At 51.7% G+C, this 16,078-nt stretch overlaps 1 protein-coding gene across 1 annotated transcript in view; it reads right to left on the bottom strand.

Annotated features, from left to right (window-relative positions):
* Window positions 1-14,956, bottom strand: part of BRI3 (brain protein I3) — a 24,010-nt gene extending 9,054 nt beyond the window's left edge. The window contains exon 1 of the mRNA XM_012731904.1: window positions 14,932-14,956. Coding sequence (XP_012587358.1) covers window positions 14,932-14,941 — 10 coding nt within the window. The 5' untranslated portion in view covers window positions 14,942-14,956. The remainder of the gene's footprint in view (window positions 1-14,931) is intronic.
* Between the last annotated feature and the right edge of the window lie 1,122 nt (window positions 14,957-16,078).

The raw sequence follows: 16,078 nt of genomic DNA, 5'->3' as shown, positions 1-16,078 counted from the left end.
GGGAGGGGCGGCCGCGTCTTAAAGGGGCCTCGCCGCCGGGCCCGCGTGGGCGAGGCTCGCGTCCTGCCTCCGCAGCCCGACTCCCCCCGCGAGGACCCTCACACTCAGACACCCGGTCGCCGGGGGACGCCACACTGGGGTCGTGACCTTTGTGGCCCGCAGTCCCCGCCCCTCCGGCGCCGGGGCGGGCCACACCCACTCCGAGGGCGGAGCCGGGGCGGCCGGGGGTCGGCCGACCCTAGTCCACCCGCGGCGGCGGAGGGCGGGCGCAGCCTAGAGGAGGGGCCCGTCGGGGCAAGCTCCAAGTCGCCCCCGGTGGGCAACAGCTTCTGGGCAGAGGGTGCGCCGCCTTCCCGATCTGGGTGCGACCCGGTTCAGTACTAGCGCAAATTCCTGCAGGGAAAAGTCTGGCGGCATCTGCACCGCGCTTACTTGCGCTCAGCTGGTGTTCACCCCTTGGTCCTATTTTTAACAAATTAGGTAATTTGACCACTGATCCCAAGTAACTCCAGTTTGGGGGCCAAATCCTAAATACTGGGCACACCTACTGTGTGACACGGTCCTACTGTTATCCTCTGCTAGCCTTTACAAGCAAGCACAAGGAAGTGCTTGCTGTCCCCAGTGTGCAGCCTGAAGACAAACTCAGGTAGGGTGTCCGACCTAAATCTGACCACACAACTACTCGACCTCACTGGGACATCTCCACTGTCTCACACAACCGCTTGATGGGCTTGTAATGAAAAAAATTTAAAGGCCTGCAAGCCTAAGGCCTCTGTCATTGGCAGCAACTTTTTTTTTTTTTAAATGCATACAGAACTGGGGTACAGCCCAGAGGTACAGTGAGAGGATTCACCAGAGACAGAGTGGAGAGCAGAGCAGGCAGGTTGATGAAGGGCACTGCTGAGGGGAGCAGCAGGCAGGTCAGGAGGGGTCTGCTGCTCCATGTGGGTCAGCCATGTGGGGGCTGGGGATCGAACTCAAGCTGAAGCTACTGCAGCTGGCTTGCAGTGCTGCGCCTGAACCCGGTGTGCCACCAGGGAGGGCCCCCCTTTTCAAGAACTTGTGCAACATTTGCTCTTTCCCATCCTCTTTTCTCGTCCCTTGCAGCTCCAGGCCTACAGCTCAGCTCAGACCTGCCTTATTTTTAACTTTTCCTAAGAGAACAACGACTCCAGGCCAACAGATGTCTGAGCCTTTAAGGCCTACACTGCGCTCCTGGAGGCAGTTGTGAAAGCAGGAACCTTAGGGTGAGCGCCCTGTCAAGGCAAAGGGGCGAGCCTCCTGTACCAGTGAGAAGTGGGCACAGCTGCCCAACACCTAGTCAGTTGAGCCCCACCTTTCTGCAACTTGTGAACTGCGAAGACCAGCCAATCCCTTTCCTCCTAAACCAAAAGGAAGTTGGCAGATGTCCTTTCAATTTCATGGTTAATTTTCTCTTGCTCTTAGGCCTCTTTGCTTATCAAGCGCCACAAAATCCAAAGCCTCTGGCTCCTTTCTCTTCTTAGTAATTGATTTGTCTTCTGCACTCTCCCCCACCCCCAAGCCCCCCAGCCTTGCCCCCTAGTTGGGAAATCCATATTCATGATGGTGAGTGTTCTTAGGGGTGTCCAACGTCTCTGGGTCAAACACCAAACACCGTCTACAAACACAAAGCAGGTCCCACCCTTCATTCAAGCTGCCAGACCCCTGTGACCTGCTGTCCCAGGTTCTGCCACAGACATGGGGAAATAAAGATGACAGGGCCAGGCCTGGTAGGAAGCCAGCCACGAAACTTGCCAGGGCAGTGAAGTGAGATTTGTGCAAGAGAGGATGGAAATGTAGATGAGCCTCAGGCTCTCCAAGATAGTGCCAGCACAGAAGGTCCCTGGGAGGCTGGTGGTTAGTCTGCCTGAGGGCCAGGGGAGCACCATTCTGGGCACAGTGAGCTGTGCTTCCGGAGCCCACCCAGCAGCCCACTGCACGCCCAGACTCTATGTCGCTTGGTGTGGTCTGACCCTGGGAGGGTCTCCGGTGGCAAGGGTGAGGCTGGCTGCTAGTCAAGGACCAGATGGCTGGAGCAGGGTGGCACCCAGGAAGGGGTTATTGGAGAAATGGACCGTTTAAACTGGAGTAGGTGAATCAGATTTACGTGTTAGAAAAATGACTTTGGCAGAATTGGGGAGGGTAGGCTGGAGGCCAGAGGTGAAGGAGGAAGAGGCGGCGAGGAAAGGTGAGGCGTGGGAGAGGGCAGGAGCCCAGTAAGAGGGGACCGCCTGGGTAAGGTAGACTTGGGAGGCTCAGGTTGCTGGTTGGCACAGGGCAGTGTCAGCACTCGGTTATGGAGCAGGAGAAGCCAGCTGGAGGCTGATTTGGGTATGAAGTGAGGAGGCAGGTGTGTGAACACGACTGTGAAGCATTAGCCTGTGATAAAAGGTCCGAGGCTGTCTCAGTGGCTAACAGCCATCACCCAAGCACTTAATGAAGCGCATGCTCTGGGCAGGATGGCTGCTCTGGGCAGGATGCCGCAAGCCTGGTGCTCTCCCACCTTCTGGAGCCCGTGATAATGGATGGGGCAGTTTAAGAAAGTGGTAAGTGCTCTGAAAGAGGGAGGCTGTGCACGGATGATGGGGTGAAGGGAACAGGGTTTGAGACTGGCAAGGCACCAGGTATCTGTGATCTTACTTGAGCTCAGAGCGGAGGAGCCCCCAGAACCTGGAGGGAGGTGGGGAGTTAGCGAGCAGGAGGCCAGAAGGGCCATCTTGTATGTGTGTCTGTGTGTTAAGGGGAGGGAAACTAACATCAAAAGGTGATGGGGCCCGCCCAGCACCCAGTGGGGGCAGTCCCTGCTGGGGTTCCAGGTGAGTCACCCCCAGAAACAAGACAGAGCACCCGGGAGGGGCGGGGCATATGATCTGGAGTCTTCCGGTTACTTTCAGTTTTCTGTATGGACAGGAAGCAAGATCAGCAGCTGAAACCAGGTATAAGGGGCACGTTGGGGTTTGAGAGAAGATAAAAGATAGGAAGTTCGCCAAGAAGAGTAGGCTAGAGTCGTGGTGACTTCACCAAGAGCTGAGGTTAGTCACGCTGACTTTGAAGCGAGGCCAGGAACAGTCAGAGCCACAGCAGGTACTCCTCAGAGCACTGGAAGGCTTTACATCTCAGTTCATCCTTGGGGCCGCCCCATGAAGTCAGCACGGGCATCCCCAATTGTGCGATGTGGAAGCCGAGGCACCAAGAGGCCCTATAACCTTCCCAAGGTCTGTCAGCCAGGGAAGGGGACCCCAGAACCAGCATGGTGGACCCTGACCCCGAGGCCCACTGCCTCCAGCAAGTGCATAGAAAGCCAGCCGCCTTCGGTCAAATCTAACAGAAACACGTTTCCGAAGAAGCAGCTGCCACCTCCCTTCCTCTGCATGTATTTTTCAGAACCCTACAAACCTGCTCTTAACCAACTCCTACAGCATGTGGACAGTAAAATGATGTTTTTATTACAGCCATTCCCATCAGTACACAAGTGTGGTTTTCACTGCTGTGTGTACTCTTTTCTCTGGAAGCGGGTGGGCCAGAGCCTGGGGGCAAAGGGGGCCAGGCAGACCCGACAATCACAGGACGCTCCTCGGACATAGCAGCAGGGAACCCAGACCAGGATCCTACCTTTCTGGCACTTTGCAAAGTGCTGCTAACCTCCCTCGAGAGCATCTCAAACATTTAAGTTTCTATCTCACATGACTGGGATTTTGGCAAATAAATAAAGGAAGCAAATACAATTCAAAATCCAAGGCTCTTCCCGGTTACAATTGCCTGCCTCTGTGAAAGCCGAAGCCAAATATTTGCTGAATATTTGCTAAATGTTTATCTTAGATAAACACTAAGTTTTCAGTTTTCTGGTAAGCCCGTGGTAAGCCTTACAATTCTATGAGGCAACTATTTCTAAATATCTTATAAATTAAGCACACAGACTTCTACATGGTGCAGACCACTTCATGCCAACTCACATGATAAGTCTTATTACAAGAAAGGTATATAAACATTTCAACCCATACTACACCCTCGGCCCCGCAGGCCTCACTTAGAATGAAACAAGGAACACGTCTCTCTCTCTCGGTCAACATTTTCTGGCAGTTTTCATAAGAGGAACAAAGCTGGACGGCAGGTTGCTGGCAGCTGAGCCCCAACCCCGTGCTGTCTTAGGATGTGCCGGTGGCTCTAGGCTAACGACAGCTAGGCCGTGGAAGTCGCCTCACTTCGGGCAACAATGTCCCAAATTAACTTAGTGCCTATATTCCCTGCCAGAGTCGGAGAAACAACAGAACGGGGTGCTATCCGAAGACTTCTTGACTGGAGGCAGAGTCCAAGAGACCTCAGCAGTGCTGGCTTGTTAAGGGGGTGGGCCATGAAGGGCTTCCCGTGGGGCCATTCTACAAAGCCTCTGTGTGACCTAAAGGAGCCCCAGGACTCTGCAGGCCAGACTTTTTCACACCCAGACTTCAGAGATCCTTTCGCAGTGAGAACAGTGTCTCTTCTGCAGGCATCAGGATCACGTCACCTTCCAGAATGACAGAACTGTTTCTACAGGGACCTTTAAGGGCAAAACCTTGACCTCTGTCCTGCTCCTATTACGTGTCAGGCACTGTGGTGATTCCTGCTTCCATGTCCAACCATCACCTCTAACCTAAGGCCTTGCACTCATGTGTGACCATCCCCAATTTCTGGATCAAGAAAGAGCCCATCTTGCCACCGTATCAGGTCCACTAAACTCGAGTGGGCCAAGATGGAGTCTGGCCCCAGTGCCTGGAACACAGTGGGTGCTCAGTGGCTGTTTAACAGAACTCAGGGTCACTTGGATCATGAGGAGTCAAATCTGGGTCCTTCTACCTCCAGCCCACACAGACTGTGGAGTGTGTCCCTCTTCAGGCTAGAAATAGGTCTGGCTCATTCTAAGCCATCCCAGGTTTTAAAAGGTCAACAGTGCACAGAGAATAGGTAGGCAAGATGCTCATGATGATGACAAACATTTGCCAGGATCTCCCTTATCGTGTTGTGATGACAGAGTATTGTTCAGGGGACACGACATACTGATTATCTGCAAGACTTCTCTACTTTCTTTCAGGTGTCAGTACTCAGATTTACAGAAGCCCTTCCCTTGGAAATCTGTCCCTATTCTTAATGTATTGTGGAAAGACCAAGGTGCACTTGAACTTGTTACTTATCAGAGCACTAAATTTTGGCATCCAGGCACCTTCTGTGTGGGAAGCAAATAACCACTCCCAAGTTGAGCTGGAGAGTTCGCTTCCTGAGGTCAGTAAGAACTCCTATGGATCCCCGCAGGGTGCGACTTTTAGGGGATGGCTGCAGCTCTCTCTGGGTTTTGGTCTCCTCTGTCACTATTTTGCCAGCAACAACCAGAACTCAGTTCTCCTGCAAGCCCCAGAGAAGAGCAAAAGAAACCAAGTTTTGGGGGGTAGTGTCATGGGTTTGTTCTTGTAAACCTGTGCTGGAGGACAGCAGTGCACAAGGGTCTTCAGGGAGGGACTGTCTGGTTGTAAGAGGACCCACTCCTTTTCCAGTCCTTTCCCCATCATCTTGAGCCCTCCCTTCCTCTCCTCTGGCCAGTCCTCCCACCCCTCACCATCCACCCCCTTCATTTGTGGCTCCTACCTGCTTCTTGAACTATGGACATGGCCGGTTAACTTCAGAGAGATGCCCCTGGGTGGTGGGAGAGGGCCTGAGGACAGCTGGGAACGGCCCGCTTATGATCCAGCACAAGCCTGGGAGTGGTAGACATGAAGGAGGGTGGAGGACGGGCTGTGGGGGAGGAACTGGCGGCTAACAGAATGCAGCCTCACAATCCCACCTAGCCGCAAAGATTCTCAGGTTCTGAGCCTAGAGACCTACCACCAGGGAGCAGCTCCTGGCACCAATGACCAGATCCTGCCTCTGGAGGCTGGGCCATTTGGGGCAGTAGCTCTTTGAACACCACTGCCCAGGGGATCCTTGACAAAAACCCATGACTGAGGAGAGGCAGGTGCTATAGAGCCAACCCAGAGAGATGAAATGTGACAAGCACCAAAGACAGAGGCCCAGACAGAGGCTTGTCCTGAGTTTCCAGACAGTGTCAGCTGGGACAGATGGGGCAAGGTTGTAGCCTCCAAAATCCCAGGAGCCAAGCCCTCCCTCAGATGAGCTCTTCATCCCTTCCGGTGTCTTGTGGGTCACTTCCTTTACTTTCCTAGGTCAAGTTTCTTCCTCAGTTCCAACATGGACCAAAGGAGGATAATGTACTTCGACACCTGTGCCCGGAGAAGGAAGAAGGGGCTGTGCATAAAGCTGGTGTCTGAACTCCAAAAAGGGAGGTGGGCAGGAGGAGCCCAACAGGACCCCTGCTGAGTCCCTTGACTCTAGGTGCTCCCACCAGGCTGCGGAGTCAAAAACCCTACCAGGTGTGAAAGGTGCAGTCACAGCTGCCAACAGCACGCTCCATGCCGACAGCATGCGGCAAGCTGCCCTGCCTGAGGGCTCCATTTTTAAATCTGAGCTGTCACCTGAAGCTGACACCATACTGCAAAACCAAAGGGCATGGAGTAGTTTTTGGTCTTTGGGCCACCCATCCATCATACAACACCCCATCATCTCCAGTTCTGAAGATGCCCCTTTTGGGGAACACACCCCCTTGCTGTATTCCTACACATGGGAACAGTAGTCTCTCTTCCCAGAGGTGTCAGCGTGCGGTTTTTCTCGTTAAGAAAAAGGTAGAACAGCCTTCTGTTCTACCTTAAGCTGGCTGGCCCTGGCCTCTGACACCCACAAGCCGCCCTACTATCTCCCAGCCCCCAGTCTCTCCACACACCCCACAAGCAACCCCGCAACATCAGGAAACCATCCCTCAGGACCTAGTGCACAACCTTGTTGAACAGTTGTCCCTGCCACGGCAGGGCCCCCGTGATGGCGCTGCCCCCTCAAGGGTGAAGTCCGGCCAGGCTGGTAAACCATTCAGACCGCATGCCCCTGCAAGGACCTGTAGGCTGGTCCTTCTGTACAAGCAGGGAGAGGGACACCCCTAGACCCCAAAACTGCCTGCTCCAAATTGGTTCTGCTACCTGCTGCATCAAGACAAAGCATGTAAGAAAGGAACTTTAATACAACTAGCGTGCAATACAGAAAAGACAAAGAATATAGTTTCTAAATCAAACACTCAAAGTTACCCATCCCCTCATGGGTAAAAGTCCACCCAAAAGGGACTGGCCTAAAGCAAGGCCTGAAAGCCTGCCACAAGCCTAAAGCACCTTCAGGTGGGGACCCATAGAACAGGGTCAGAAATGGCCAGACAAGTCTGGGAGGAAAAGAAAAAAATCAAGATAAACGCTGCCATAGTGAACCTCGCCACACGTCTCTCACTCACATCTGTTTCAACCAGTCCAGGACCAAGAAACAAGAGCCGCTTCCTCACACGTCTCCCTGCTCCACGTGGCTTCCTCAGGTCACCTGGCTCTCCATCCTGCTTCCTTCCTCCCCAGTCTCCTCCAGGTTCTTCTCCTCCCTGCTCAGCTCTACCCTCCTTTTGGGTGGGGCAGTGAGCCTGGAACCTCCCCTTTTCCTGGGGGCTCCCCTGTCACACTTTCTGCCACTGGTGCCTTTGCTCTGGCACATTTCCCTGGGGCCCTAGATCATTGGCATTTCTATTGCTGGCGAACATGTCCTCCTCCTGGCGGGACAGAAGCACAGTAAGGAGGATGCTCATACAGCTCCTGGCTGAGCACACGGTACCCCAGAGCGTAGGCCCTGATTTCCAGGCCTCTTTTCTCTTAAACAATTGACCCTATGGTTAACACAGGATGGCTGCTTCTTCTGGATGCTGCAAACACCTTAAACAACAAAGTGTAAACATGATCACAAAGCCAATTTTGTGTTCTTAATACTCAACACGTTATGGATTTAACTAGCATCATTTCCCGTGATTTGAAAATCCACCTTTCAAGGGTGAGTTGTATGAATTTTGTTATTTTTCCTGGGTTGAAGGCCCTGAAGAAAAAGAGCCCCATTCTAACCAGCTAGGAGGAGACACCCTTGCTAGGGATTGCTCTTCCCAAGGCAATCAAACCAAGGAATGGGATTAAAGCTGCTTTTTATATAAATATGATTTGTTGCACAGATCAAATTTGAAAACTCCACACCCCTTCTCATAGTTCTTTGCAACTTCCCATCACCTGCTAAAAAGATGTATTTTTGAAAGTCTTGCCGGTGCTGTTACATAACCCACCTTGGGGGTTTTATGCTTGATTAAGCTTATCCTGTCATGAAATAGTGACTTGATTTGTTAGCGTGAATTAAAAATTTATAGTTGCCTTATTAGTATTGTATTAAAATTAGCAAGGCTAGCTAGAAATTCATCACCAGGAAATGAAGGATGAACCCTGTGGTCACGTCTTCTTTTTAGGACATTTGGGTAATGTATCATCTGGGGACGCACCGTCAAGCCCGCTCTGGGCACCAGCAAGGACACCCCCCAGTACTCATGAGGACCCAAGTGGAGTTTCTGGTTTTTCTGGGGCCAGGGGTTTTGTTCCTTCATCCTCGGTGTTTACTGGTTTCTGCCTTTGCAAGTACACAGCAGCCCGATGATGGGGGAAACACCACCTCCAGGTGCTGTGACCTCCTACCCTACTAATTTTCTAGACCAAAGGACAAATTAGCACATATTAGTGGCTGACAGCAACACACACTTATCATCTCACAGTTTGTGGGGTCGGTCAGGAGTCCAGGCGCGGCTTAGCTGGGCGCGGGGTCTCATGAGGCTGCAGTCCAGGTGTGGCTGGGCTGTGGTCCCACCTGGAGGTGCGAATGGGAAAGATGCCACTGCCGGGCCTGTTCAAGCTGTTGGCAGGACGCGCGTCCTTGCCATGGTGACTGAGGGCTCGGCAGTCAGCCTCAGAGCTCAGGTCCTAGAAGCTGCCCACAGTCCCCAGCCACGTGACTCTCCCAGGGGCTGTTTACAAAATGGCTGTCTCCTTCTGCAAGGTTAGCAGGAGTTTCTAGCCTCAGAAAGGAGCAAGTCCCCTTTAAAAGCTTTTACCTAATGAAACCAAGCTAACCCAGGAAAATCTCCCTTACAATGAACTCAGTCAACTCATTTAGAGCCTTAATTACACCTGCAAAACCCCTGCTCCTCTGCAGTCTATCAGCTGGAAAACATCCACAGCTGGGTACACATCCAGGAAGGAGACAGTACTGGGGGGGCAGAGTTCACAGGGGCCACTCGTGAACTGCCACATATTGACGGAATTAAATTTAAACATTTTACCTTCCACATTTGCAACTACCCTTGTGTATGCTTCATAGTAACATGTGTCTTGGGAATTTCTCTGTGAATCTGTGACTTTGCCACAGCCCCGAAAGGCTCTCTGAGGCTCGTCTACTCCCGAGCCTCATGTCCCTGGGGCTCCAGGAACCCTGGCTCACTGCTAGGACCTGGCCTTTGCACCTCACGTTCCCCCTGTGTGGGCCACTCTCCCCCAGGAGGTGCACGTCCTCGTGCTTTATCTTATTCAAGCCACTGCTAAAATGTCGCCTCAGAAACCCTACAACTGCTCCGAGAGATGGTGATCGGGGCGTTGGCCCCAGGTCTGATCACCTGAAGGTTAAATCCTGCCGCCTCCGGCCCTGCAGTGTGACCTCTCCTCTTGGCCAAGTGAGGACAGCAGCCTGGCTCGTGCGTGTGCCGTCCTACTCACGCCCTCCTCCCTGAAGGAAAGGGGCCTCCTCACGTGGCCAAGTTTGCCTGCTTCCTCAGAAGTCCAGAGGCCTCCACCTCTCCAGCGCCCTCCACCGCTCCTGTCCCTCTGCTGGCCACTTTTTGCTTTCTGAAGAACTTCCAATTAGGAAGTTTTTAATTTGACTTTCCTGGGTTCAGCAGGATCTTTTGGGTATAGTGTTGGTCTCCCAAAAAATGGTCAGACAGGCTTTTCCCAAGATGTCTGAAGTAGGTTTTTCCCAATCCATATTAGCTTGGTATGTGAACAAAGGTTCACATACTTTTGTTAATTGAGGTCCTGTGGGCCTAGGGAGAAACTGTCATAACCTTAAAGAATGTAGATTATTTATACTTAGGAGCATCTGATAAAATAACCAGTTCATCAAAGAAATGTTTCTTAAGGCAGGGCAAGTCTTTAGAAGCAAGGAACCAAGGTGCCTGGCCCACGGAGGGGAGACTGTATAAAGTCATTCCCGCCCTGTCGTGTGACCACCCGCTCCCTTACCCCCAATGCCCAGGCCTCTTAGTTCAGGATATAAACCCCAGCTTGTTCCATTCATCAATTCTTTAGAATCCTTCATGTTAGGCCAGCCCAGGCAGCGAGGGGGGCCAGGAGGGCTCCCTGACCTTGGCCTGCTGATAGCATCCAGGAGGAGGCAGATGGCAAGAACACAGGGCTCTGCCCACATTCCTGTTGATGCAGACTGAGGATTGCCTGGGCCTTGATTTCCTCATCTGTACATTCCACCTTGACTGTTGTGAGCTACAACCCTCCCTCCCTCTAATACCCTCTGCTACAAATTCTCTCTCTGCACTCCCTTGACGGCCCTTCCGGCAACTGGCCCCAGAAACCTCTCTTCTCTAAGACCTCTTGTGTGGGCTCCTTTTGGCAACACCTTACACTTTAGAATCTACTGCCTTGTAAATTCTCCACATATGTTGTTAAATTTGGTCTTTTCTCCTACTGATCTGTCTGATGTGAACCATTTGCTTGTGCAGCCCAAGAAGAACCCAGAGGGGTGGGGACATTTTACCCTGGACCCTGTCAGACTCTATAAGGGCGCACTGGCCAATGCGCACAGAAAGCCAGTAACTAGGCTACTGGCTTTGGAGAAGAGTTTACTGCAAGGTCATCTTACAAGGAGACCAGAAGCAAGGCTCAAATGCTCCTTGAGTGTGGAACTTTGGACACATGTAAGGAATGTCTACACCTTTATACAAAGGTATAGAAAAATGCAGTTTGGCAGAGTCTGTTTGTGTTCTGCTGGATCATGACATAACTAGAATTTAGGTTCATAACTGCAACAAAGCTGAGTGCCCCCTGCTTCTAACTTTAACCATGAGCTGGGCACCTTGTTCATTTTCCTAGGGCAGTTCTTATTCTGGGCAGTTGAAAGGGCACCTCCAGAAAACCAAATGCTTTTCTGAGCCTGCACTCTGAAACACGACTTGTCGACTTACAAAAAAAAAAATTCCCTTTAAGCTGAGTTTTGTCCCATTGTTTTCATCTAATTATACAATTTATGGTCAAGCCCTGCTGTTCTTCAAGATAAGCAGAAACAGAAAGAAAGCTGACACAGGAGAGCGGTGAGACGGCAAGAGCATCACGGAGCCTCCACTCACCAGCACTTAGGGGTCGCTTGCAGAGTCGGAAGAAACACCCAGGCAGAGATGCTCCTTGTCAACATCCCCAACCTCACATCCCTAAAGTTTCCGTTATCATGTAGGGAGAAAGAGGAACAAGAGCAAACATAAAATATAAATTGGGTTTAGATCTTGCAGAGAGCATTTCACCCCAAAACACAGACTTGGAAATATAAGAACAGAGAAAAGAGGAATTAGGGGATTTAAAGACAGCAACAAGATACAGTTGGTGTTTTGAGGGCCCTGACTCCACACTCTCTAAGTATATTTTGTGAGTTTACTGCTCTTAGCAGCTCTGGAAACTTAGCAGTCATGTGATGCCATGCAGAGTAATGCAGAAAGCAACTGGGTCCCTCATAAGAAGCTTCTGGCCCAAAGATAATTACAGAGACCTCCATCTAATGTGTAAATATTAAAGGTAAAAAAGCAGATTTTACTTTGTTCCTCAAGCATGCATTATGTTAACCAAATTAACACGGGCTTTCCTTGGTCTGCTCCTGACCCTTGGACTTTTATCAGTTTAAGACCCTGAGTTTAGCAGTTTATCCTACTGAACCCCTAATACCCCTAATTAACAGCCTTTATACACACACACACACACACACACACACACACACACATCAAATAAACCCTCTGGGTCAGTCTTTATCCCTTGCACAAGTATTTCTCTTTCCCCACTGGCCCTTTTCAATTCCACACGATAAGGTTTCTTGGTCAGTCTGAATCCCCAGCAGTGCCAGGTGCTGGCGCAGGCCTAGCATATAGTCAGCACCCATGTGTTCGTGGCCTGAACATCTGACTCAGTCACGTTTGCCTGACTCTACACAGCTGGGCGCAGGCCAGCCAGCCATGCTGCCTTCTCGATTTAGCACATTGTCTGTTTTTAGAGATTTTGTAGGATTTTCTCTTAAAAAATAAAAATGTTGGGGGCCCTCCCTGGTGGCACAGCGAGTTAAAGCACTGCACTAAGAAGCTTAAGCCATTTCCGCATGAATTTGATCCCCGCCTGCCCGGAGGAGATCCACATGGCGCAGCAGACCTCTCCTGACCCGCCCGCTGCTCCCCTCAGCAGTGTACTTCGTCGATCTGCCTGTTCTGCTCCCCGCTCTGTCTCTGGTGAATCCTCTCACCCTCCACAAATAAAATAATAAATAAATAAAAATATTGGGCTCTCCCTGGTGGCACAACGGGTTAAAGCACTGAATTATGATACTCTCCAAAGCCACTATAGCACAAGTTCGATCCCCAGCCAGGGAGGTGACCCACATGGTGCAGCAGACCTCTCCTGAGCTGCTCCCCTCAGCAGTGTATTTCAGTACATCTGCCTGCTTTGCTCCCTGCTGTCTCTGATGAATCCTCTCACCTACCACACCTCTGGCCTATACCCCAGTTCTGTAAGCATAAGTAAATCTTTTAAAAATAAATAAATAAAATAAAAGCATCACTTGTTCACCTCAAAGGCACTGCTGCTGGATGTAGCCTGGAAGTACCAGGCTCACTGACCGACATCTGGCTCATTGGTTTTGTAGAAGGAGAATGATGGTATGCAAAATTATAGAGGGAAAATACTGTGTACATGTATGATTTTGAGTTTATGCCCAAGAGATCGGTCTCCATGAAGGAAAACTTCAAAGCGTGAACAAAGATAAACCACCAGGAAGAGTTTAGAAGCAGCCTAGCCAACTTGGCTTACCACATGGGGGACCTTCCAGAAGTAGTCAGGAGAGGCCAAAGTAACCAAAATGTTACTAGTGGAAGTAGAAGGTGGAAGGGAGGTGTGCAGGGCCTAGCTCTGCTAATCTCTGCCCTTTTTGCTCAGGTTCTCCCAACACTTTCAATGCAGGATTTACCCACATCTGAGGGACAAAATGGAACTCATCCCTTTAATCAAGATTGGATGCCTATTATGAGTTAGGTAACCATTAAGGCCTGGAAATACCAAGGTGAGTTTAAAAAAAAAAAAAAGTGACACCTTCAAAGATCTCATGGCATGGTTTGGGAGACAGGTCAGGTGTGAAAATAAACCACAAAATGCAGGTTGTGAGGGGACAGAGTGGAGGATGTCCAGAGCAGAAGTGCATGAAAGCTCAGACCTACTTCCCCTTGAGTTCAGTGAGTTCTGGTCTGAGACTTAAACAGCAGAATGAGAATGAACAGAATAAAAAAAGAGGGGAGACACAAAAAGTGGGGGCTGCAAGGGGGAAGCCCCCGTAGGGAAGGGCCCACAGTGGTGAGTTCTGCCAAGGATACAGTCTGAAGGCTCATGGAACTGCAGTAGAAAAGAGCCTGCCAAGGAAGGCAGAGCTAGGCAGAGAGAGGCCTCTGGAAGAGTCTGACCTCTCCTGTGGTTGACATGGCCTTTGAAGAGGCCTAACTGGTCCGGTCTGGCAGCAGCCCACTGGCAATCATCTGGGGCAGTGACGAACTCAGTTGTGGTTCTAAAGCGTTTCTGGAGCTCTCACTAAACAGTGGCAAATTGTCCGTTACACCTTCAACAAGCAGAGATCATAATAAAGATACCAGTAAAATGCGAGTGCTCATTCACTGGATGCCAGCATGGAAGAGCTGTACATTCTCACTCCATCCTTGCCACAATCCAGAGTAGCACTTGGTGCTGCTATTCCCATTTAACAGATGGGGACACCGCTCAAAGGTTGTGCCTCACATAGCAAGTGATGGAGCTGGAACTTGAACACACTGTCACTGCCACAGGAAAAAGGTGGCCAGGTTAGGATGAAGGAACAAGAAATGAAGGTTTAAATTAAGAGGTGGACATGGGGCGGTATCTAGATGGTGAATCATGTAAAAGCCCCCCACCCTCTGCCTCCCTCTCCAAAAAAGGAAGAAGGGTTACCGCTTGTGGTAAGCGCAGGAAAATGCAGCCTGATCACTCAAGAGCGCTAGTCTGTAAAGGCTGAGGACTGAGGGGTTAGAGAGGGAGGAGCATGATCCCTAGCAAGCTGCTTACGTCAGGCCCTGAGTACTGCAAGCACCATGGAGAGCTCCTAACTAACTCAAGGATCCTTTCCATGTGGAACTGAGGCCAGAAAGGAAAAATGGCTAGTATCACAGATAGGTCTGAAGGGAGTTTCTGCATCCTGCTAACATACCCAAATTCTCCTCTAGGAAGCAACCCCTTTCCTCAGTGAGCACTCCTGCAGTGGGTCTTATATGGGGCTGTCATAACAGATACCAGCCTGGCAAAGTTATTCAACATTTCTCTCAGTTCTGGAGGCTGGGAAGCCCAGCATCAAGGTGTCTGGGGAAGGCCCACCTGCATGGCCACCCTCTCACAGTGTCCTCATGGGGGGGAGGGGGTGTGAGCTGTATGTCTCTTCTTCTAAGAGCAGTACTCCCATGAGCAAGGCTCCACCTTCATAACCTAATCAGCCCCCTCCCAAAGGCCCCATCACCCAATACCGACCCACTGGGAGCAGGATTTCAACATAAGAGTTTTGGTGGGGGACACAAACATACAGTACAAACCAAACCACACCTCCAGATTAAACCAGTCCACAATGCCACTCCTTCAAGTGCAAGCTCAGGTCAAGGTTACTCACAGAACTCCATAAAGTCATCCAGGAAGAATCAGAAGCTTGTATTTCCTCCCGTTCAAGCTGGCGCAAGTGCATTATCCCCAGCCACAAATAAGGGAAAAGTGGATTTTTGCTATGCCTAGGCTTTCATTAATCACATGTATTTTCCTTTTTCTTTCTCCATGCGAGTTTGGGAATACCAACAACGACCTCTCTGGGTTGTTGGAAGGATGAACAAAGAAAGTGCATGGACATCACGCACAGCGGTGCCTGGCATCCAGCAAGCACTCCTATCAGCCAGTATTTATCTTAGCCCCCTGAGCTACTTTTTCCTGTGCTACCAGCACAAAGAGTCTGAACAAAACAGTGACCTGTTATTGCTAGTACAGCACCTATAGCCATAGTTACATGTTCCCAGGACTTCCTCAAGATCAAAGCTTTAAGTCTGTGTACTCAGGGGCTACATTTCAGTGAGCGGAAACCACCTACACACCAGTCTCCTGGCCCCAGGGCTAGCTCCCACGCACAGCTCTCCGCCCTCCTCCGGCCACTTCAGCTCTGAGCACCCTCTCCACCCACCCCTTCTCCTCGCCTGCGGGTGGAGAACATCGGCTGCTCCAGTGGGCCAGTCTTGGTGGGCGGTGGGCCGGGTCCTGGGGGTCGGCGGGACGGTCGGGACCGGTGGAAGGGACTCGGGGAGACGGGCCGGATCCTGGGGATTATTAGCGAGTCGGCCCTGGGGAAGGGGAGGGAGGTAACGGAGTTACAGGCCAGTTCTGGGAGGCCGGACGGGTGGTCCGGGGACCGACGGGCCGAGTCCTGGGGAACGCGTCGGGTCCCGAGGAGCAGGGGGCTACGGACCCGGGACCTGAGGGAGATGGGGGCAAAGGACCCGGTCCTAAAGAGAGGCGACCGGCCGGGTCCTGGGGGCGGCCGAAAGTCACGCCACGCACTCCGCTCCTAGGAGCAAGCCCGACTGGCCGCACAGGAGCCCGCGGCTCGGACCGAGGCGCGACCCCGGAAGTGGGCGTGCGTGCGACCCCCAAGCCCGCCCGGGCCGCCCGCAAGCCAGCCAATCACTGCACGCCCCGCCCCCGCGTCACGACGAGGCCAGCCAATGGCGCGGGCCTGGCTGCCGCTTCCTGCCCACCCGCTAGCCGGGCTCGGGGCT

This window comes from Condylura cristata, unplaced genomic scaffold (genome assembly GCF_000260355.1).
Source record: "Condylura cristata isolate star-nosed mole 26May11 unplaced genomic scaffold, ConCri1.0 scaffold00032, whole genome shotgun sequence".
Classification (NCBI taxonomy): Eukaryota; Metazoa; Chordata; class Mammalia; order Eulipotyphla; family Talpidae; genus Condylura; species Condylura cristata.
The sequence above is the reverse complement of the archived record's forward strand: the minus strand, read 5'-3'. Positions and strand labels throughout refer to the sequence as shown.